General features: G+C 29.8%; 6 protein-coding genes across 11 annotated transcripts; 3 read left to right on the forward strand and 3 right to left on the reverse strand.

The window, feature by feature from the left end:
- The first annotated feature begins 138 nt into the window (after positions 1-138).
- Positions 139-4,624, forward strand: LOC132906816 (SANT and BTB domain regulator of class switch recombination). 3 transcript variants are annotated; one of them, XM_060959355.1, is made up of 9 exons: positions 139-486; positions 703-1,417; positions 1,520-1,900; positions 2,083-2,349; positions 2,415-2,709; positions 2,794-3,022; positions 3,087-3,360; positions 3,451-3,632; positions 4,232-4,624. In XM_060959355.1, exons 1-9 carry the CDS (start codon positions 402-404, stop codon positions 4,243-4,245), a joined length of 2,442 nt encoding a protein of 813 aa, XP_060815338.1. In that variant the 5' UTR covers positions 139-401; the 3' UTR covers positions 4,246-4,624. The 3 variants fall into 3 exon arrangements, with proteins under 3 accessions (XP_060815338.1, XP_060815337.1, XP_060815336.1); XM_060959354.1 differs by lacking the exon at positions 4,232-4,624 and adding an exon at positions 3,700-3,891; XM_060959353.1 differs by lacking the exon at positions 4,232-4,624 and adding an exon at positions 3,697-3,891 and having other exon boundaries at positions 140-486.
- Positions 3,634-13,995, reverse strand: LOC132906817 (lymphoid-specific helicase-like). 4 transcript variants are annotated; one of them, XM_060959358.1, is made up of 7 exons: positions 13,977-13,995; positions 6,529-6,893; positions 5,832-6,421; positions 5,103-5,752; positions 4,630-5,024; positions 4,220-4,478; positions 3,634-4,118 (listed from the first exon to the last, which is right to left on the reverse strand). In XM_060959358.1, exons 2-7 carry the CDS (start codon positions 6,727-6,729, stop codon positions 4,048-4,050), a joined length of 2,166 nt encoding a protein of 721 aa, XP_060815341.1. In that variant the 5' UTR covers positions 6,730-6,893; positions 13,977-13,995; the 3' UTR covers positions 3,634-4,047. The 4 variants fall into 4 exon arrangements, with proteins under 4 accessions (XP_060815341.1, XP_060815340.1, XP_060815339.1 ...); XM_060959357.1 differs by lacking the exon at positions 13,977-13,995 and adding an exon at positions 7,353-7,786 and having other exon boundaries at positions 4,630-4,970; XM_060959356.1 differs by lacking the exon at positions 13,977-13,995 and adding an exon at positions 7,353-7,786.
- Positions 13,555-15,384, forward strand: LOC132906830 (U5 small nuclear ribonucleoprotein 40 kDa protein). Its single transcript, XM_060959386.1, has 6 exons — positions 13,555-13,961; positions 14,037-14,166; positions 14,248-14,561; positions 14,668-14,940; positions 15,009-15,174; positions 15,253-15,384. Exons 1-6 carry the CDS (start codon positions 13,848-13,850, stop codon positions 15,309-15,311), a joined length of 1,056 nt encoding a protein of 351 aa, XP_060815369.1. The 5' UTR covers positions 13,555-13,847; the 3' UTR covers positions 15,312-15,384.
- Positions 15,385-15,559: 175 nt separating this feature from the next.
- On the forward strand, positions 15,560-17,205 carry LOC132906835 (serine/threonine-protein kinase RIO3-like). The gene is made up of 6 exons (XM_060959390.1): positions 15,560-15,716; positions 16,063-16,158; positions 16,238-16,419; positions 16,486-16,586; positions 16,669-16,951; positions 17,019-17,205. Exons 2-5 carry the CDS (start codon positions 16,064-16,066, stop codon positions 16,933-16,935), a joined length of 645 nt encoding a protein of 214 aa, XP_060815373.1. The 5' UTR covers positions 15,560-15,716; position 16,063; the 3' UTR covers positions 16,936-16,951; positions 17,019-17,205.
- A 222-nt stretch (positions 17,206-17,427) lies between these two features.
- Positions 17,428-19,277, reverse strand: LOC132906834 (uncharacterized). The gene is made up of 4 exons (XM_060959389.1): positions 18,371-19,277; positions 17,982-18,304; positions 17,652-17,871; positions 17,428-17,558 (listed from the first exon to the last, which is right to left on the reverse strand). The coding sequence occupies exons 1-4, from the start codon at positions 18,439-18,441 to the stop codon at positions 17,516-17,518; spliced, it is 657 nt and encodes a 218-aa protein (XP_060815372.1). The 5' UTR covers positions 18,442-19,277; the 3' UTR covers positions 17,428-17,515.
- A 139-nt stretch (positions 19,278-19,416) lies between these two features.
- On the reverse strand, positions 19,417-23,547 carry LOC132906827 (FAS-associated factor 2). Its single transcript, XM_060959381.1, has 8 exons — positions 23,120-23,547; positions 22,951-23,031; positions 22,387-22,612; positions 22,123-22,309; positions 21,875-22,048; positions 21,680-21,775; positions 21,282-21,594; positions 19,417-21,207 (listed from the first exon to the last, which is right to left on the reverse strand). The coding sequence occupies exons 1-8, from the start codon at positions 23,180-23,182 to the stop codon at positions 21,043-21,045; spliced, it is 1,305 nt and encodes a 434-aa protein (XP_060815364.1). The 5' UTR covers positions 23,183-23,547; the 3' UTR covers positions 19,417-21,042.
- Between the last annotated feature and the right edge of the window lie 140 nt (positions 23,548-23,687).

Raw genomic sequence — 23,687 nt, forward strand, 5'->3', positions numbered from 1 at the left:
AATATATGCTAATATAATATAATATAATTTATTATATATATAATAATAAATGTGGTGGATAAATATATATAATTTTAGATACAATGTTAATTATGAGTTATGTTTAAATTCAAATTATTTGAGATATCTACTGTAAATTTTCCAAATAAACAAATTAATATGGAGATACTACTGTTTTGTCAATATTGTCGAATCTACACTAGTTTTCAAGCTACAAATATGAATTTTTTCATTAAATTAAGAATTGTATTGAAATTAAAAGTTCATATACAAATGACTAATTTGCATATAGCAATTGTCAAATACAGTAATAATTAAAAATTACATTTAATTAACATATAAATTGTAATTGTAGTAATTGAAATCTGAATTTATTAAATAGAATTTATTAATTAAAAGAAATGGAAATAAATCAGATTAATAATTTATCTTTGAAAGAGAATATACACAAATTATTAGCGATGTGCGGTTCAACAACTAAAGAAGGTATTGATGAACTAATTCATATATTGCACAACTTCAGATCGTTGTATTTGGTATTTATTACTTTTCATTTTATCTTTGTTGTCTAATTTTCACAATAAATATTTATCTAAGCTTTATTTAATCAATATAGTTGAAAGAAGAAGTTGAAATTATCATTTATAAATTTATAAAATTTAATAATATATAAAATAAAATAACAAGAAATATTTGCTTCAGATTTGTCAGAAATATTTTATAAACTTGAGGATTGCAATCAATCAAAATTGACAATTGGAATGTTTTTTGAATTCATAAAACTTGCATACCAAGTTAATGACAATTGTGGAAGTTTAACTACGATATTAACCACAGAAAAGAAGCTTGATTGGAGCAAGTTAGCAAAAATTGATATACATTGTAAAATACGGAATTATAATAATACTGATGAAAAGTACATTAATAGTAATATCATGCAGAAACATAAAAGTATTCATACAGCAGAAGAAATTTCATCTGATACAGATGATAACAATATTAAATACTCTCTACATTGCATTGTGCCTCCAAATATGCAACTTAAAAATAACCAAACACATACTTATGATCAAAATGTAATATCTGATTTTGAAAGATGCAATCAAATTATGCAAAGTTCATTACGAATAGAGGATATGAACATTGGAAGATCTGTAGATACAACAGAAAATTTTTTAATTACCTTAATGAAAACAAATCTAAGTGATGTACTGCATGAAGGTTTATTAGATTCAATATTACCATATATGATTCCAAAACCTACTATTTCACAGCCTATTATTAAAAAATCTATTATAAGTACTGAGGTGAAGAAATGTAATTCATTGACTAATAATATTGAAACCAAGCTACTTACGAATGTCATGCATAAAGAGAAGGAAAAAGATAAAAGTAAATCAAGTAAGAGATCAACTGAGTAAGTGTATCAATAATTAATATCAATCGAAATTAAATTTAATATTGACATTGAAAATAATTTTTTATAGAATTAATAACAGTTTATTCTACGCTTGTACAGCAATGAAGTGGAAATTCACGTCTGTGACGAAGAAAAGAACATTAAAAAAAATTTCCATTGTCCTCAAAAGCTTCTTATTCAAAAAATGCGTTATTTTGCTGATGTGACAGCAGGTCAAAAATTAGAGGAAATAGATATATCAGTTCATTGTGATGTTACAATATTTGATTGGCTAATGAGATGGGTGAAAAAAGATATTATAAAAAAATCTGAATGGCCAGTTTTGGAAATTAATAATGTTATTCCAATAATGGTGTCTGCATCATTTTTACAAATGGAACCACTACTAGAAAGCTGCTTACAATATTGTCGTGAAAACATATCTGATATATTAAAAACATCAACAGTTTTAACTGGTTTAGATGATAATCTTTTAATAAGGTGTTTTACTTTTATACAGTTTTAAATATTTTAAATGCTCATTAAGCAAAAAAAATTATTTCTTTATTATTGCAGCAAAATGCATAGAAAAAAATATTTATTTATTCAATATTTGCAAAATTTATACCATTTATTCTTAATTGATTAATAATATATCAAATTCAGTTAATATCTCTTTTCAGATTAGTAGAACAATTTACAAATGAAGATGTTGAAGCATTAAAAGACAAAAAGGATAAAATTCAAAGTAAATTATTTTGTAAGTTGATTATGTCTCTTGCTGAAGTAATGCCAGATAATAAGAGAGGACACTATAGTTCTTTAGCTACTTTATTTAAGTGCAGTAAATGTGGGAAAAATATTATTCAATCAGTTTCTAATTATGTACCATGTATTTCAAGTGCAATGAAAATTGACAACCATGGGAATATTCACAGCAAACACATAAGGTAGGATTTTAATATTCAAACTTAGTATCAAGAGATGTATAATTGTAATAAAATCTATATTACAGAGATTTAACATGGACTTTAAATGATTACATTATTAGTCTTCGAACAGAGTTACGTTCTTGGCGTAAAGTTTATTGGAGGCTATGGGGTGATTGTCACTTTTTATTTTGTACACAGTGTAATATATATTTTCCAATCCATCACTTTGAGTGGTGCTGCTATCATACAGAATTTCCACAGTTTTTTATTAATGAACAACAACGGCCTATACCATTTCCTCTGGGCAGATATCCATGTTGTAGTCAACGAGCATATAAGTTTGGAGTATTACCAAATCATGAAGGTTGTAGGTATAGGGTATGCATTTGTTAATATCACTTCTGAATTTTAAAAGTTTTCAAAAATATGAACTTCATAACTACTGTGTTCTTTCTTCCTTAGGAACATATTCCAGATATTAAGACTCAAACAGACATAAGTGTATTGAATATTTTTACAGTACATAGGGAAGTAATAGTTATTAAACCACCGCAATTGTTTTTCCCAGAAAAGATTACTAGATTAGTAGCTCGTGATGCATCGCTTCAACCAGGAAAATTAATATGTAAAGATGTAATGTGGTGGCTTGGTATAGAACTTACACCACAGCGACCAAGACTTGGACTTTTAGGTGAATTAACATATTTTAATGCCTATAAGTAATGATAATAACAGTATATTTTCTAAATATTTAGGAAAAATTTGGAGCGGGTCAGGATTCCGACGAATATCTCAAATGCATGATTTACAGAAATCATCACAAAAGGTTCGTCAGCAAGTTTCTATTACAACCGATACTTCATCGATTACATCTTCGACAACAGATAGCGATATAGATGATGGTATTACAACTTATGAATATAGTAGTATTGATGAAGAATCAAATCATAGTGAAGAATCTCATGCACGGTTTTCATTAAAGTTAAAAAATAAAATAAAAAAGAAATCAAGAAATGACATCATGTGGAGGTGATTAATGTCATATGAAAGAAATTTATATTATGATATTGTTTTAAAGTGACAAAATTATTCGTGATTACTGATATAAAATAATTTTAGAAATAATGGTCGCTCGTGGAGTGGTAATCTAAATGTAAGACACAATCAAGATAATCAAAGAGATTTTGAAGAGAATGCAGCTTTACAAATGATAACGCTACTAACAAAGAGAGTATCTGTAGATTCTTCTTCGCTATTAAAATCATCTACTAAACATAATCGGATAAAAAAACAATTAAATGGTACATTTATCACATATTATATTTTTAGAAAATATACAGTTTTTATAAATAATATTATTCAAAGCAGGAGGAATTTATACAAGATTGGAAGCAGAACTTCGTGATCAACTAAATCAATCTTATAAAAATAAAAATATAACTGGAAAGTATTTTCTACGTACGAAATTAAATAAATCATAAGTATATCAGACTAGTATAACTGTTACTGACTGTTTTGTATGTTGAACTCTTTTATAAAATAAAATATTTCTTTACTTTTTGTTTAAACATCATTAAATAAACCTTAGTATTACATGACAAATGATACAAAAATAAATATTACATAGTAACTAAAAATAATATGAAACTAAAGCAAACTTATATATTTATACTGAATTATCCATTTCAAGGAAGAAGTTGAAGCAAGTTAAGCAAGTTAAGTTTCTCCTTGTTTTCTGTATAAGTCACTCCTATCTAATAGGTTGTCAAGTTCTTCCTCCGTAAAGACTGAAAATCATTAAAAATGATAAAAAATTATACAATATTACTTATGATTATAAAAATTATGAAATGTGGGTATTAAGATTATGTACATTTCAATAATTTACCTTCATTTTCAGATGCAACTATTTGACATTCTTTTGATCCTAAAAGTTTTTGTAACTTCAGTAAATCTGCTTTGTTATTCACATTTATCGACTGAATGTGTTTGGAGATTACTGCTTTCTCTAGAAGGCGTTTTGCCTCAGCGCGATTAATAATTGCTTCATCAATAGTTCCTTTGGTACATAATTTATATATTACTACTGGACGTGTTTGACCTATTCTATGGCAACGTGCCATAGCTTGTATATCCACTTGAGGATTCTGTAAATGTATCAAATTGCTTTTAATTAACAATGTGATATCAGGATATTTATACTTATCATCATAGGTAACAATAATAAGAAATTAGTATTAGTTAGTATTAGAAGTTACAATTTCTATAATAAAAGTAATAAAATAAACAACAATGTACCCAATCACAATCATATATGATAACAGTATCTGCCCCAACAAGATTTAATCCAACGCCACCTGCTCTTGTAGATATAAGGAATAGAAATATTTCAGGATTTGTATTGAAATTGTGAATATTTTCCTTTCGATCCACAAGCTTAGTAGAGCCATCTAATCTGACATATTTGTAATCACGTAATGAAAGATAATCTTCTATAATATCCAATATCATTGTCATGGTGGAAAATAATAAGACTTTGTGCCCATGCTTTTTAAGTCTTGCAAGCATTGCATCTAATACTAAAAGCTTGCCAGATGATCTAACTAATTCTTCGTTTATTTGTGGCAAGAAATCTGGACCTAATGGGCAATGTATTAAATATGGGTGATTTACAATCTTTTTGTACAAAATAACTGAAACAATGAAGAGATAAGCATAAGAATAAAATATTTGAATGGTTAATATATATTCTACACTAAATAATAACTTACTATGTCTAGTCTGAACATTAATTAAGAAGTCTCTATTACGCTCTGTAACATCAGTGTATTTTTTCCACATTAATAAATTTTCTTCATTTCCAGATTTTACATTTATCCAAGTTTCACTGTTTCTGCTATCATCAATTTCTTGAAGTGAACTATTTGATGAGACATCATTATCAAGATATGTTCTCATAATATTATTCATATTTTTGGAGACACATTTTCTTTTTGGTCTTTTACCATCTTCCGTGTATATAATTGGTTCTTCTTCAATCTTACTTAATTGATCTATATCATGATTTAATACTGCTTTATATAAATTATGCTGTAATTCTGTCAGAGGGGCATAAACAACTAATTCCTTTTTTGGTGGCACATCCAAACAAACCTCGCTCTTTTCACGTCTCAACAGAAATGGTTGTAATATCTCACGTAATGATGACAGTACTCTTTTTTCTTCTTCTAGCTTTAAGAATTTTTTTGTTCCTTCATCACCCTGATGTTTTTTTGCATCAAACCATGATTCAAAAACAGCTAAATCATCAAAAATTTCTGGTAACAAAAAATTTAACAATGACCACAGTTCTGCTAAATTATTTTGTAGTGGTGTGCCTGTTAATAAAAGTCTGTTCATGGATTTACAAGCCTTTAAAATCCTATAAAATAATAATGAATTATATTATTTACAATTCAATGTTTGTGATATAAATAACTAGTTAAATTTTAACAACATACTTTATAAGTTGACATTCATGATTTTTAATTCTGTGTCCTTCATCTATGATTATATATCTCCAGCTTAAAGATTTAATAAAATTGCTTTCAAGTAATGGGACTTCGAAAGATGTAAGTACAATTGGGAATGTACTATAAGTTTCTGTAATCTTATATTTATGTTTAATTTTGCTCCTTAGTATTAATTTTTCCTCTGGTGTTCCATGAAATAACACAATGGGCAAGTTCGGTGCAAATTTTTCAAATTCTAACATCCAATTTGGTAGAGTTGAGAGAGGAGCAACTAATAAATATGGTCCATCTTGTCGTTTTTCAATGAGATGACACAGTAAGGCTATGACTTGAACTGTTTTCCCAAGTCCCATTTCATCAGCCAAAATTCCATTTATGCCATTTTCATAAAGAACTTTCAGCCATTGGAGTCCTTCATTCTGATAGTCTCTTAACTCTCCTTTAAAATATTTTGGTGTTTCAATAATAACATTGTTGCTATTCTCTGTTTCACCCTTAAAATCATTTTTTAATTCATTTTCAATTTCATCTTCACTTAAATTCAACTTGTTTTTATTCATATGTATTTTCTTTTGTACCTAGAAATTGCATATATAACATTAAAGGAAACATTAACAAATCATAAAATAATGTGTATAAAAATTATAATTATCATATAATTATAAGTATTACTATGTTTATTTACATCTTTAGATATATATTTTTGTGTATTATTATTTCTTTTTTTTCCTTTGTCATGTGGCGCTATGTTTTCATCTGCATACTCTATTTTCTTTACATCCTTTTTTGTGGATTTGTTAGATTTACTGACATTTTTCTCCAAACTTTTGTCAATTTTACTAACAATAAATGAAGCATAAAATTTACTTCTACTTAACAAATGCATTAATCGTTTATATTGTTGTTCTTGAATTTGTTGATTATATTCTTCTTCATCTAATTGTTTGTTTTCCACTTTTTCCTGTCGTTTTCTTTTCTTTTGATTTATTTTAGATTCTTCCAGTGGTTCATTGTTAAATTTGACATTATCTACAATGCTTCTTGAATTGCCTTTCCACATATAAGAAATAAGAATAACATAAATATATGACAAAAATATTAAGTAAAAATACAAAATTAATATCCGCATTTTTTAATATTATAAGAATTATGATACATATTGATTAAATTCTTGTTTTAGAGAAAAATATTATTTTTCACAATTACTTAACAAAATTTCAATTTCAAGTTATTTTAAAGAGTAATAAGTGAAAAAAAGTAAGGAGTAAACCAACAATAAAACATGACATAATAATTTTAAATATTTGACTTTTCAATAGAAAGAAATATTAAATTTATATTACATGTTGAGTTTAAAATGAGATCGCTAATTGTTTCACATAAATAAAATTTATATTAGAAATATTGAAAAGTTGATGTAAATCTTGTTATTGAAAGAAATAGTGATGTATGTGACAACCTTCTTTTATTTTCATAACAATTTTAATAATTTTAATAAGAGAGTTTTACCTGTAACTAAACTCGTATTGCTAGAAATAAGAACTTTTGTGCCACAATTATTACTTTCCATTTCGAGAAGTGATTAAAAGTAACTTTTAAAATTTATTTGATAAAAAAACAACTTCAAATCAAGTAGAAAACGAATTTAACAAAATATATGAATATCTCATGTGCTGAGAAACTCCCGCTAAATTTGACTACACATACGAATGTATAACTATCTTTTGCATGGTTAGCTTCGTAATAATTGGCAGAGAATGGCGTTGCGATCGCCCAACTATAGCTTCGGGCTTTGCATTGATCAATTTCTACGAGCCAATCATAGCCCACGCACTGGCCAAGTTATAGTTGGTATTACCGTCTTGAATTTGGTCGTTGTTGAATTGATGAGACATGAATTAATCGGTGCAAAAAAATGAATGTATAATTATCATGGACGTGGGAATATAAATCGTAGTCAAGATTATATATAAAGGTCTCGATATTCATATAGCAAAACCTAGGGAAAACTGTCTGAAAATCAAGTCGTGACTGCCATCATATAAATAGATCTCCAGACTCGCTAGGGAAAATCGTTCGAAAATTAAGTCATGTCTAGTTGTGAAAAATGTATTCTCTACATGCGTGATCGGAGAGAAAACGAGAGTGCTCACGTTTATGGACCTGGTTGTTCCCGGACTAGTGCTGCACCATACGACCAAGTGCTGAATTTAACTAAGATTAGCATATACAAGAACCTGTTTGGTTGCACACTAGAATAGACAAGAATCTATTAAGTTCCACGCTATAAGAACCTATTTAATTGTACGGTTCTATGGAAAAGTATGAGAATGACAAAATCGCGCAACAATAAAACATTGTAAGTTGCCTAAGAAAGAGAAATTAATAGTTTACTACATTTTTTTTTTTTTTTTGAGAAGATAAGAGAATATTTCCTTTTAAACGATTATGGATTGGAGTGGAACGATGCAATAATTTTAATACACCACTACTTATATTTAATACGCCATTTAGATTTAATATTAATTCTTGACACTTGGCGTGTTAATTGTACTGGCATGAATATTTTTCATCGTCGCATAAAATCATATATTTTTCTTTAGTACGATGGTGCTTGTTGAGATGAATTAAACGATCTTGCATATGAGGTCATTTGTTGTTGTAAAATGTTATAATACTGTTTTAGCATTTTCTGATAGCTCTCATGAATAGAGAAGAATAGAGACGACATATAGAAGTTTTCTAATTTAGGAATCCATTGGTTCAAAAGTCTCGCGTTTTTAAAGTTTGGTACTTTTAGACTACTGCATAGCTTACTTTAACGTGACAGCCATTTAAACAGTTAATTTTATTATTTATTTAAACATATATTGTGTTTAAAATAACATAATATCGCTTTATCATCAATATATAAATCGATTTGTCAAATGACATTTTGAATAATGGTTATATATAATAATGGTATATACGTGGCGCAACTAATATTACTTGTATTTTTCTATCTTCGTAAGATAATATTCAGTTACACTCATAGTACCAGCAAAGGCGAACAACATGTAAGAAAAAAAGAGTCATGTGGAATAAGCCAGATAATTTAATAAAAAAATATCAAACTTTAACAATGTGCAAATTTTGAATCAGTGCAATGAATTCTTGGATTTCAAATCGTAATTTCTAGACTCAAAGTCGTTATATCTCTCCTTCATTTATCGAATTCAAGAAACATTCGATAATTGTACAAAAAGATCCTTTGCATAATTGCACACTCGAGCACTCTTCCCTACTACGGAGATTCTCGTAATGCACCGAGAAGCTTGATAGTCTGCCGCGATCAAGTGGTATAATAACAAACAATCTAATGTTAGATATCGCCGAGACAATGTATCTAGGTACTAATTTAAAAGTGAAACTTTTTATTTTTGTTCTTTTTAAGATTAAACTTTTACTAACGTATTTGTGAGATCTTTCTGACTAAAATAAGTAAACAAATATTTTTTTTTTATTTTATTTTGGTTTTTTACAATTTGTCCTTATGGACATTTGGTAAAGTGTTATATCTTATTGTTGATAAAAATAAAATAAAATAAAAATAAATATAGCATGTGGGTTGCTACCCCCAGCGGGGTGCCAGCTTCGTTTTTTTCTAAGTTATATCTTTTATGTAGTAAACAAATATGCTCCAAATTATATCGTGTTCGGTGTCATTTTAATTACAAAAATGTAAGAAACACGTTGGTAAATGTTTCATTGATCACAAAGCAAAAATAAGAAAGTTTGAGTTTTGAGTTAAAGGTCTCAGCTTATCGTGGGCCTTTAATATTTATCGTGTGTTTAATATGTCCAATATTTGATCGTTTCCATTCTCAGTCTATTCTTCTCTTTCACTCGCATTGTTCTTTTCTATGTTCGACACGTCTAAGATCTTAGCTTCGAGAAATAGAATCGTTTCTACATTTCCTGTTACGTCGCGCGAGATGGTCCGTGCGACGTCCCTTTCAGTCTGGCCGCCAAGGCCTACCCCTCGTTACACTGACCTGCAAGAAACCCAAGGAACCACCATAAACCGAATCTTTCTAGCTTAACCTCTATTCATACAAGTATTTTTGGGTTTATGGATGGTCCTTTGAACAGTCCTTGGGTTTGTTGCACGCTCATGCTAATTACGGAGAAAGCAGATGTGCCCCGCGAAATAGCTGCTTTTTCCCAGGAACAAGGACACCCATGAGCCACATCTGCAGGAGACTTTCTTCTCATATTTTGTTTATTAACATTGGCTATAACAAATGGGCATCGCTGATCGTTATCCTCACTTTTCTACCGAAAAGTGTGAACAACGAATCCGCGTCCTTAGTTCAGAAAGGGTACACTCACATCGAGCTTTCCTCCTAAATAGTACGAGATGGGTCAATCACTTCTCTTCTACTCCTCGGAGAGTGAAGTTACTGCTCTTACACTCCTCGGACAGTCAAATACTTTGCTCTAACATACCTCGGACTGTTCTTGCGCTCGTCGGTCAGTCACGTCTACTAATCTAACGCGGGATCGGCATTCATCGCACTAACGCTAACAACCCTCGGGTTAGACATTGTACGGTCCGACGACCTCCAAGATTTTCTGTATACGTTCCACGTGTTGTAAACGGGTATAAATATATTTATATTAGATAACTGTAGACTACAGTTATTCAACCACAACCACCCCTATTATCCTAACAGAAATAGGGGGATCGCCCTGCTCGTAGTGTCGATTCGTATAATCGTAACGGGAATTTACGACTCCTGTTGACGCGCCTCAACGCGATCGCGTCTCCCCGCGACTGGACGAAAAAACATTTCCATTATTGCAATACATGGATCCCGATTTTTGTGCAATTATCAAGTGTTTCCTGTATTGTCAAAAGACGCAATAATAATTGAGAGACAATTGTGCCTGGAGACAAAATTCAGCTATTTTTTCAATTAAAATATGCTCATAATAGGGGCATTTCAGTATTTTGATGATATCTTAGGATTTACAATAAAACAATTATATAGCTTTTCTTTATTGAACGTCTACCACTGACCACAGAGATAGTGGCAAGCGATATTACTCGATCTGAGATCGGATATCGACGAAGTAACAATGCAACAATAAAACTTTTATATTATTGACCCATTTTTTATGAAATTTTCATCAACATGTCCGTGATATTTTCATAATTAAAATAACATGAAACACGATATAATTTGTTAAAATCAGTAAACTACTGTAGGTTTCTTCGTAAATGAAAGATGTCATAATAAAGAAAGGACGATCGCTGAGAAAGCGAGTCTCGCAAGTTTTCACCTTTTTTTTTTTTTTTTTTTTTTTTTTCGTGGAGGAAATCCGTACGGACACCGCCGCCTCTAGAGGGAAGAGCGGCGTGGTAGTGTCGGACTCCAACCGACTAAAACCTCCACAATGACCGTCCCTATTGCGACCGAGGGGTGCCCGGGAACCGCTGCGGCGACACACCGTGCCCCCCCTCACACAATATTCCGTCTGTACTACGTCTCTCCCTTTCTCAGGGGGCATCCGGATCCCCAACCGGACTGTTTGGTGTCTCCCGGGTGTTGGAAGGTCCAGCACCTAGCTTCATTCCTCATATAGGCGCGTCCACGGGCACCGCCGCGTCCTCGTCGGCCAATTCCCTCGGGATGGGAGGCCCGCTCCCTCTCCCGCTCCGCCGCCTCCTTCAGCAGCATAACTAGCTCGCAGAAGGAGGTTAACGCAAGTTTTCGTCTGACGATTTTATGTCCCTGCGCACTTTGAAGCTTCGAAGCAAGCAAGCGAATCCGGTTTTGTTCTCGCATATTTTTTTTTTATTTTATTTTGGTTTTTTACATTTTGTCCTTATGGACATTTGGTAAAGTGTTATATCTTATTGGTGAAAAAACAAAAAATAAAATAAAAATAAATATAGCATGTGGGTGGCTACCCCCATCGGGGTGCCAGCTTCGTTTTTTTCTAAGTTATATCTTTTATGATGATAACTCTTGACCAAGGATTTTAGATCGATTTCGAAAGAAGAAATTCTTAGGCTCGTCTTCATGTGCCGGTGCTACATACAGTGTATATATTGATTTTTCTGTGAATTATTGGTTACTATTATTATTATATTATTGATTATTATTGATTTTTACAAATATTTGTGACGATATTTAACGTTTGTTAACAATGATGAAGTTAAAGTTAAGGTCGAGACTTTTCACTTAAACGTGACAGAACGTTTGACTTAGTAAATGTGAATGTGAATTCTATTCCATTATTAAAATGTAATTGAAAATTTTAGAAGCTTCGGTACGTACCTTCAGCTGTAGGAAACCTCAATACTTATAAATAAACATATATGTCGTTAAAGAAAATAACTTATAGTATTCGTTCAGAAGGTATCATAGATTTAATAGAACTTTCACTCTTTTCGTTGATACATATGGTACAGTAAATGATCAGAGAAATAAGAAGAATTAACAACTGATAACTTTGCAAAGAATAAAAACATTTTGAGAAAAGGAAAAAGAGAGAAAAACGTTAAAATACTAGTAGCTTATAAAAGTACATTTTGCACTTTAAATGTGAATTGTTTATTAAAGTGTATGAATGTGCAATTTCTTGAAGTATCTCGTTTCGACACTAAGCGATAGGTTAACTTCCATCGCAAGGGGGCCTGGTATGTCGCCTCAGCGGTTCCCGAGCACCCCTCGATCTCAAGAGGGACAACAAATTTTTTTGTATTTTTATATTTAAAAAATAAATATTATTTTAAAAAGACATAATAGTGTATACGTTAAAACAGAACACATTTTATTCTGGTATCAGTTTATACGGGGTGTAACCAAAGAACATATATATACGATACAAGTGAACGTAAGGTAATTCCTTATGAAAAAATAAGAAGAAAATATATAATAAAATCTTCCTATGACACTTTGTTTTTGGGAAAATCGAGTTTGAAAATTTATTAAGCATATTTAAACGCTAATTTCAGACTAGATAGAAGTAAATAATCAGATTATTCTACATGTGAAAATAAGTCGGAAATGTAGAATAAAATTTATTCACAAAACGGTTTGTTTTCGAGAAAAATAAATTTATCGTACGTGTACACTAGAACAATTCTTAACTAAACACGTTTAAATTCTATTTTCTTGAAAATTAAACTGAAAAACTAATTGGAAAATTTAATATCACACTTTTTATTTATCGAGAAAGCATTTGACAAAGTGAACCATGAAAGCCTCTTACAAACAATCAAAAAATATTTCCCGCAACAAATCCACCACTTATTCAAATTATACCTAAGCAACCTTTGTTGTAAAAATAAAGGACGTATATTCTGAAGTAAAAGACATCAAGGCAGGAGTACCGCAAGAAAGCGTCTTAGGACCAATATTATACACACTATACACGGTCGACATACCAACAACTCAATACTGACATTCGCGGACGACACGGCTGTACTAGTCAGGCACACTAACCTAGAAACAGCAGTCACATTACTACAAGAGCATATCACAAAAATAGAAAAATGGTAAACTCCAGTAAAAGCAACCATATCACATTTACTCTACGAAAACGGAAACCACCAAATATCCAATTAAGTGGTACGCACATAACACAAACAAGGCAAGTTAAATATCTAGGACTACACTTAGACACGCCACTTACATGGCGATTTTGTTATTCTCATACTTGTCTATCTCGGATAGAAAAGTAGATATGAACATTTCCGTAGTACTGTACAACAGATTCTAGGACAAATTGGTTCTTATAACGTGGAGCTCAATAGGTTCTTGTATATGCTAACTTTAGTTAACTTCAGCATTTAACCGCATGGTGCAGCACCTGTTCTGTGAAACAACTAGAACTACGGGCGTAAGTAGTCCCATTTCCTCGCTACTGTCAGCTACTTGGTTTATGTTTTTATCTGTCATAAACATATTTGTAAAGTATCGTGATTGTAATTAATAATTAAAATTATTCATTATGCCAATTTTGGATAAACGTAAAGGAGATGATATCTTAGCATTAGTTCCTGCCTCAAAACGTACCAAAAATGAGGTAGTCTTTAGTAGTAGAGAAAAAGCAGTTGTACAAAATGTAAGTTAAACTAACGTTATTCATCTTATAATTGTTAAATAAAGCTTTGGAATAAAAATTTATTTTTTTCTTCAGGGTCCACCTAGAACATCTTCTCTATTTGCACCTATTATGCTCCTTGAAGGACATCAAGGAGATATATTTTCTCTTGAATTTCATCCAGAGGGTCAATATCTTGCTTCTACAGGCTTTGATAGACAAATTTGTATGTTATCAATGATTTAAAATCTGTGAATGCATTACATATACTTTATAGTAGATGTGAATATAATATATATACTTACAGTTATTTGGAATGTCTATGGAGAATGTGAAAATATTTCTGTATTAACTGGACATAGTGGAGCGATTATGGAATTACACTTTAGTCCTGATGGCAATCATTTATATACAGCTAGTACAGACATGACATTAGGTTTATGGGACATAGCTGCTGGAACTAGAATAAAAAAACTCAAAGGTCATACTTCCTTTGTAAACTCTGTGTCTGGAGCAAGGAGAGGCCTTACACAACTTTGTTCAGGTAGCGATGATAGCACAATACGTGTTTGGGATCCCAGAAAAAGAGGACAATGTTATACTCTAAATAATACATATCAAGTAATACCTTTTTCATAATGATTTTTGATTTTCTGAATTCATTATTTATCAGGCTTTGAAATTTTATATTCTCTTTCTCTTTTTTTTTTTTTTTATTTTAATGTAGGTTACTGCTGTAACATTTAATGATACAGCAGAACAAGTAATAAGTGGAGGAATAGATAATGATATAAAAGTATGGGATTTAAGAAAAAATTCTATTCTTTATAAACTAAAAGGACATTCTGATACTATAACTGGATTAAGTCTTAGTCCAGATGGTTCTTATATATTATCAAATGCTGTGGATAACACATTAAGAATTTGGGATGTAAGACCATTTGCTCCTTATGAACGTTGTGTAAAAATTATTTCTGGACATCAGCATAATTTTGAAAAGGTGGGTTTTTAATTTTTGATACATGTATTATTAAGATTTTATGATTCTATTTATTTAAATGATTGCAGAATCTTCTGAGATGTGCATGGTCTCCAGATGGTAGTAAAGTATCAGCTGGATCATCAGATAGATTTCATTATATTTGGGATACTACAAGTCGTAGGATATTATACAAATTACCTGGTCATAATGGTTCTGTCAATGATATTGATTTTCATCCGAAAGAACCAATTGGTAATACATATAACATTATAAAATGCTGTAGTGATTAGTCTATTATAATAATTTTAAGTACCTTTTTCTTACTTTTAGTTTGCTCTGGGTCCAGTGATAAACAGATATATCTGGGAGAAATTGAAACTGCACAATAAGGAAATTAAAATTGATTTTCACTTAATCTTTAAATTTAGATATCTATATAAAATAAAATGTATAATAATATTACATGTATAAATCATTTTGTATTCTCATTTTATACCTTTCTATGTATACTTGTTTATCAAAAGAAAGTATTCAAAAAAATATTTTAGTCAGTAAATAAAAAATTTCAAAAATAAAAAGAAATGTAACTATATATAAAGTTATTTTTAAACAAATTTTTTATTGAATATATCGCTAACTTAAATTCCCACTTTAACTGTAATCTATTTCAAACACCCTTATCGATTCACTTTGGCTTAACTTCACGCGATATATTTTGGTGTACTAGGCGTTTCTAATTCTTCATTCGTTTATTTTTCATCGTCTTCCATATTTTTATTTATTCTAATTTTAAGGTAAGTAGGCACTCTCTTTTTAATATTCTTATGTAACAAATATTCTTAATTTTATGTTAAAACATTCGAAATTATTTTATGGTACGATTTGTCAAAGTATTGCAAAATATTGAGAAAGACTCTTCTACGAAATGGTTATCTGTACGTATGAATCACAGCGAAATCAAACAATCACAAAATTCATTTGAATAATGAAATTTGATATATCTTTTCTTTTGTATTAGTCTAATTTTTCATATTAGATAACTTAACCATTACTTACGTTATATAAGTAAAAACATAGATTAAATTATATCCGTGATACATTTACTTTTCAAGATTTGTAACTTAATTTATTATTTATAAGAATGTCAACTCCATGGGCGAAAATTCAGCCAGTAGAAGGCCCTGTCAATTTATTAGAGATTACTTCGGAACAACTTGCAAAGAGCTTGCAAGAAAAGTAAGTAATAAGTAATTTCTTATATTTTTATTATGGTTTGTCAGTAAAAGTATAAAAATATGCATTTTTGTTCTAATAGAAAATTGAAAAAGAGTCACATTCAGACAGTAGATAATGTAAACATTGAGAATTATACAATATGTGAAACAAATGATACAGAAAATGATGCAGTAATTGCAAATTTGTTGCAAGATCAATTTAATAAAGAACATGATGTAATATTAAAACGTGTAGAGGAAAAATTAAATCGTGATTCTAAAGGTAAGATATTCTTTTTAATAAATCTTATCTAAAATTTTTTAATTTTTGTCACCATATATTTTATAGTTAATATAACTTATACGAACTATCGAACTTCTCTATGTGAGGACCAGGATGAGACAGATACAGACATTGAAGATACAACTAGAGATTTTGATAGATTTGTGGTAAATTCTTTGTAACATAATATTCTATACAAAATTCTTTATTCAAAAGTTGAACATTTAATACATATCTACTGTTTAATAGAGCATAGAAAGAGAATATGCTTCTATACCACGTTGTGGATATAGAAAAATGGGTGGTGAAGGATCCCAAATTGTAACAAAACACGATATGTTAATGTCATCAAGAATAAATGCCTGCAGAGTTTTACATTTCCCACCCGGTATTCATACAGGGGACACAGGAGGATTTGATGTCAAATTAAACAATAAAGTGTTCAATAGTTTAAGAGCTCATAGTCATGCTCAGTCTTCAAAACAGAAAGCAAAAGCACGACCACATACAAAATAAACTAACAATATATCTTGTAAGTGTAAATATATTATAATAATATATTTAAATTTAAATTCACGATACTATTTATTATTGTACAGGCTTTCTCTCGTTATGTGCAAACGCGTACTGCTTAATTATATCAGAAATGGATTGGTCTTAGAAACATTTAAAACGTAATTATTTTTGACATTAAACACTTTATTAAATGTTGTAATGATATCAATATTACTATATTGTAATACGAAGGTACAAAAAGATTAAATAAATAAACTTATTAATTGCTAATTTTTTATTTTAAGTCTGTTGTCTATGACCTTCATTACCCTACATTCCTGTTACTAAACTTGCTTCTTTCTTATTATTCTGAGTTTCTGTTTTATTTGGGAACCTTGATCGGCTCACAAATGATTGTGACAGATTCTTTTTCCCAATTTACGTCAATTATGCTCAAAACCGAGAAACAAATGAAAATATTAACTTTTTTATAAAAATAGTAATAAAATTGCATATTTTTCTATGGCATAATTTTATTTTTGACGTGTATTACATTTTAACATTTAATTGTTAAATTTAGATCATTTATCGATGTTATCTTTCAATCCAGCTTTTTTTCCGACGACGATGGAAGGTATTCCTTTCTATGAACAAAATTGTGAAAATTCGTTTATTAATGACTTCGTAATTAACATACTAAATAATAAATTGCAACTATATTAATATGAATATCTCACATTTCAGTCGATAACGGTTCATTGAACTTGTTATTATCGCTGTCGAGTAATTTCTGTCTCGTTTCGTATTCCTTCTGACCTTCTTTCAAGATCAGATTATATATTTGTTTATTTAGCCGAGAAGACGGATAGTTTGACTTTTCAACGGAACTCTTCAACGTTTCTAATATATTCTCCTTCCCTTCTTTGCTCGTTCGTGTAATATTATTATACGTTACTTCTAATTGATGTGTTTTGATTATGAAATATGAATAATTCTGTCAATTACTTTTTTCTCTCTTTATTTATTTATTTTTTATATATATATAAAGAATTCAATATTCGTTATACCACGTAATCCAAGATCTTTGTTCCTTTCCTCTGATACTATATCTTCAAAAGAATACCGTGGTGGATTCAAGTTCTTCGACCTGTTTCCAACTTCTTCCAAAAAGGCATCCGGTAATCTTTCATTATTGTTAACTACTGTTTTCTGTGCCAATAGTTCGTCATACTCTACTCTATCCCTATCACTAACTATAGCCATAGGACTTTCACTCGTCAAATTGCTTTCCGAATCTCTATTATTTAATGACGCTTGGATCGCGGTTCTGTATATCAATCCATTATACAAGGTCAACGAACATCGTATTGATGATCGTAACCAATTATCTCTAAATTAGAAACACATTTGATTAGAAAAAATTACTTGAAATGCAATTCACAGTGATTTCACTTACAAGCGCTTGATATACAAGAGTCCAAAAATAAAAACTAACGTAGCCACTGGAGCTACTAAATAAATAAACATTTTTAATATGTTTATAAGAAGTGTGACACTTCAGTGGATCATTTTGTCAATTGACTATAGTTTTTGGCAAAAGACGCTCGATTTAGCCTACTAAGATCTATTGCATGAATCCAAAACAAGATAACAATGCAAAAATTACATTATTTCTTCCTAGTATTGTAGCAATGAAGAAGCAACGCAAAAAGTTTCTATAGATGCCAAATGAATTTACTTGTTAATTAATTGTTTTTAATTATAGGATGTGATTCAGCAGGAAATTTAATCCAAAAATCATCTAAGTCCTTAGGATATTTAACGAATTTGCATTTATCATATTTAAATTTATTCACATTTAAAATTCACAATATTCATAAATGAAGAAACTCCTCTGAAATATCGTATTCATAAAGACATCATTTCTATTTTTTATTTTTTGTCCCTTTTTTATGATACGATTATTCCATATTTTATGCAAAATAATGATATGGAAGTTCTGGTATCTGTAAAAATTGTCTAGCAAATTGTTCAACTGTATTATCAATCATTTTCGGAGTATTTATCTTAGAAAAAACAACAATGAAATTAGAATTTAATATGTTCGAAAATATATTAAAGATAACGAAATATTTTTGTATACTATCATATACATATGTAGATACATTCAAATATGTTGGAAATTAGTATTTATAAACTTACATATAATTATATATTTTCTTATACAGTCTTAGCCCTTGTATCTTTTCATACTGTAAAAATCTTTTTATTTTATTATGAAGCTATTTGCAACATATTTATTTTAATTATTTGTTCCAAGTAACCACTCAATTACATTTTATTCAACAGATGTATCTACATCTGATGCTTGATATTGACATAAATAGGTATATTATACAAATACATAATATTCAATTAAAATAGTTGGGGTGTTTTAAATACTTAATAATAATATTAAAAATGCAATAAACTACGTAATAAAATGTCCACAAACGAAAAATATATATTCTCAAACATGTTTATTTAAGCATTGCATAGTAACAAAGAAACAGCAATATCCAGCATCAGACACTAGCTGGGATTAAATGGTCTGTCATTTATGTATATACAGAAGAGTATCTAAAGGAAAATAAAGACGTATCAAAACTAGATCACAAAATGTGTATACAAAAGTTTACATTTAATGATTAACAATCTGATGCATTGCACAAATTGCTGTATTCATTTTATCAAATGATTTATATATGCATATGTATATATATGTGTATATTTATGTATGTATAAATGCTATAGATTGCTCTTGAATATTGTATATTCTTCTATAGAACATTTAGAAGGAGCAATACAAAGTCGTATGTTTGTTTTTGTTCGGTTGTTCCTTTACAGAAAAAAGCACAGCATAAAAAATAATTAATTCGCGAACATTTCAAATGAATACTTTAAAAATTATAGATATTTGATTTCCAATATCCCAACATTTATAAACCAATAACACATGCTAAACAATTTCCTTACAACCCACAAGTAAAGCGACAAAAATTATTTGAACTTACGATAACAAGCAATTTTTCTTAAGATATTCTTTAAAATATGTAAAATAACATTTAATTTAGTCTTTAGTCATAGAAGAGAGAAAGACATCTCTTAATACGAAGAAAAAAACGCTACCGTTGCGTGCACACTCATAAAATTGTGATGAAAAAAAGAATACGGTTACTTTCTAATCTAAGATAAACTATTTTCCCTTAACTTCTTTTCTTTTTTCTGATACAGTTGTATTGTTTTTTCTCATACAACTTGTATTGAGTAGAATTTAATGTGATTAATAAATCTATTGCGTTTTTTCATTGTATCTAATAGCATTTTTAACAAGACTAACCAAAATTGCGGAGACGGTAAAATGCGAAAGGAACCACACTTCTTAGAAACTGTTTTATCAATTATACTTAAAGTACAGATTTAAAACAATGCAATATTATAATAATGTAACTTCAACTTTCATAAAATTGTGAAGTATATATACATATGTATTAAATCTGCGCTTTAACTATAATATTTACATGGTTTGTTCTTTTATTTTATAAATTACTTACATTTCTTAGTCAGCTTATTAAAAGATTTAAGCTAAAATGTATTAAGACAAATATAATAAATGTTTGGTGTACAGCTTTTGTGAAGTGTCGTATTATAGATATATATATATATATACCGTATATATGTATACCGTAGATATATATATATAAATTGCTTTTTTAGTTTTTACAACAAGATCTGTTGTTTTCAATTCAATGCGTACTTTAGGGAGCGTATTGTTCGTAGTACATGATAAACGTACTCATAGTTGATACGATAGTTCTAAGCAGAAAATACAGCATAATTAACCATTCTTTGATTTTTTTTCCAATATATTTTTTAAGTCTGCTGTAAAACTGCATTCTTGATACGAGTGTACGCTTCACATAAAATACTCAATATATCAAATGTGTGTGTGTGTGTGTATATATATATATATATATATATATATATATATAAAATTATTTTTTGATAAATGTCTCTTACGACAGTATCATTTTTTCCTTGGAATGATACTTAAACACAAAGAATGCAGTACTGAAATATCAATAGAGGTTAATCATCTAAATCATTAACATGGAGAACTTCTCTGTGTGTTAATCCGGCGTCTGATAATGTTAAAATTTCTCTACACGGATATAAAATTCTCTTCGGGAAACTAGTAGTTATTTCAAAACTCACTGGAGAATCTGGCTGACTAAATATCCAATGATATACATCCTAGAAAAGAAAATAATTTGTTTAAAACATTGAAATTAAGCAAAAAAGAAAAAGTTAAAAAATAAATAACACACTTCTAACGTGTCGGACATTAGAAAACGTCTTTTCATTGTCCTTTCTCCAAGCTTAATTTGAAGATGACATGCATTAGGATCAGTAGGCTCTGGCTCGAGGGGCACTTTACAAACTGTAAGTTCTTTCTCGCGGCGAATACGTTGAATTTCCATTTCTTGTGCATTTAGTTGTTCTTTTTCTCTAGCCTCTCGTTCCTCACGTGCTCTTCGTTCCTCTTCTCTCCTCCGATCCTTCTCTTGATCCGCACGTAGCGATTCCTCATATGCTTGATCTTGTTGTTGACGTAAAGATTGCGTCGCACTACGCTCTGCCCTATAGTAAAATAGATTAAACAATATTTCACCTAAATAAAATTAAAATTTTAGCTTATTTTCACAGATATTTATATTTTTTCTACCTTTCTTGACGAGCTTGTATTAAATTAATTTCGTTGTGATCTATAAATGTTTGTAATCGAGATATTAATTCAGAAGGTGATGGTGTACCTTCCATCCTGTAAAATAAATATAATTTTCGGCATTGTTACATTCATTATTTTAAGAATTATACATGAAAGATTAAGGTATACACATATGCAAATTATTTTACATACCGACCGACTATTGTCATTCTATTATCTCTTAAAACAATAATAGCCAGGAAAGGATAAGAGCCAGATTTAAGAGCTTCTGCTACTTTATAACCTTCACCTGATTTCACATTACATGCCCAAAATAAGGTGTGTGTATTTATGTATTGAACAACTTCTACATTACCTAATGTGTTCCTGTTAAAGATTTAATTCTGTTATTTACTTTTCTACAAAATTTTCAGCAATTAGTGTATGATTTATAAAATTACCTGCACCACTGATCAACATTTTGTGCTTCATCTTTATGCAAATATACTAACAAAAACCTTAATTCTTGTTTTGCATCAGAAAGAGCTTGGCTGTAAGAGCCTTGATAAAAAACAGGATGACTGTTACCATAAGATTCCTCATAAGATCTAATGAAATTAATCACATCTTCCACAGGATCAGAAGATACTTGAAATGCAATCAATATGTTAATTTTTCTTGTAGAATCTTTCTCTAAAACTAATTATTATAAAAATACAACATACCAGGTCTGACATTTCTTCTAAATATTGACAGAAGTAGTTGTAGGATGCTAATGACCCTTTGATAACACAATGAAAAGATATACCATAAATAACTACCCCTGCCACTAGGACTTCCAGAATAATGAAAATATATTCTAGAACTGCTATCATCAACAACTTGTGGTGGTCTTGATCTTGAATCCTGTGCATACATTGATGGTCTTCCTTCATACAAATTTAGTTGTTCCTAAATAAAAAGAACAAGAACATTTTTGTTATAACACAATTTATGCTTGAATCTACTTGTGTCAAAAAGTAAGAGAATAATTAATAAACATCAAAATATTCAGATGAACAAGATAAATATATAAAATTATTTGAAGATTTTTATCAATCCTTAAGATATCATAAATACTTTTATTACACAATTGACCTATATGTGATATAAGAATAGTTTCTTTGTAATTTTTACCAAACAATCGTATTTATGTGTCAATTTCTTTATGCAATCTTATATTTATAAAAGTATAAAACTTTTTGCTGCAATTAAAGATATTTAAAGAATACACAGCAACAGAAATTCACCTGAACTGCAACCTCTAAATTCCAATTATGCCTCTGTAAGACATCTCTGCAAATTGATAGATCCTCGATACCTGTCAAATCCTGAAATCATCTCAATGTTGTTACTCTATAATGATACCAGAAAATGAATTTAAAATTGTATGGTGCAGCATGTAATACAATGAATTACCTGAAACTGCAGGATCTTCTCAGTCTGATCACTACTAAATCCGTTTAACGCGAAATCTGCCATATCAATGTTATTTTGTCCTCAAAAGACTAGAAAATCCTTGACGATCGTTCAGCTATGCGATTCCACAGAATGATCCTAAATTCATCAGCTAATAGAAAAACCAGGCACTCGAACAAAATTACGATCAAACTGCGCAAGCATTTGGAGTGTGATACCGAGAAAGATTAACCTCTAGTGTACACGGTCTCCAGTTTATGGACCTCTATTCATTATCATTACGACACGTTTTGTCTCGTCGCTCTGTTCTATACTCAATGTTTTCGGTGTCATGACTTTTTTTTTACGATAATTTACAGTTTCAAGGTTCTATTTCATGCGACACGATTTTAAGTGACGTCAGCTGCATGCATTGGTGAAACGACAGTCAACACTCTTTCTGTGTTGCCATTGGTAGAGTGTTATTTCAGCTAGCAACCAATACTGTGTACCGTAATTAACTTACGTATATTTTGCAAAAATATTAATAATAATAATTTAATATATTCTAATGTAATTTTTTATATAA

This window comes from Bombus pascuorum, chromosome 5, assembly GCF_905332965.1.
Source record: "Bombus pascuorum chromosome 5, iyBomPasc1.1, whole genome shotgun sequence".
Classification (NCBI taxonomy): domain Eukaryota; kingdom Metazoa; phylum Arthropoda; class Insecta; order Hymenoptera; family Apidae; genus Bombus; species Bombus pascuorum.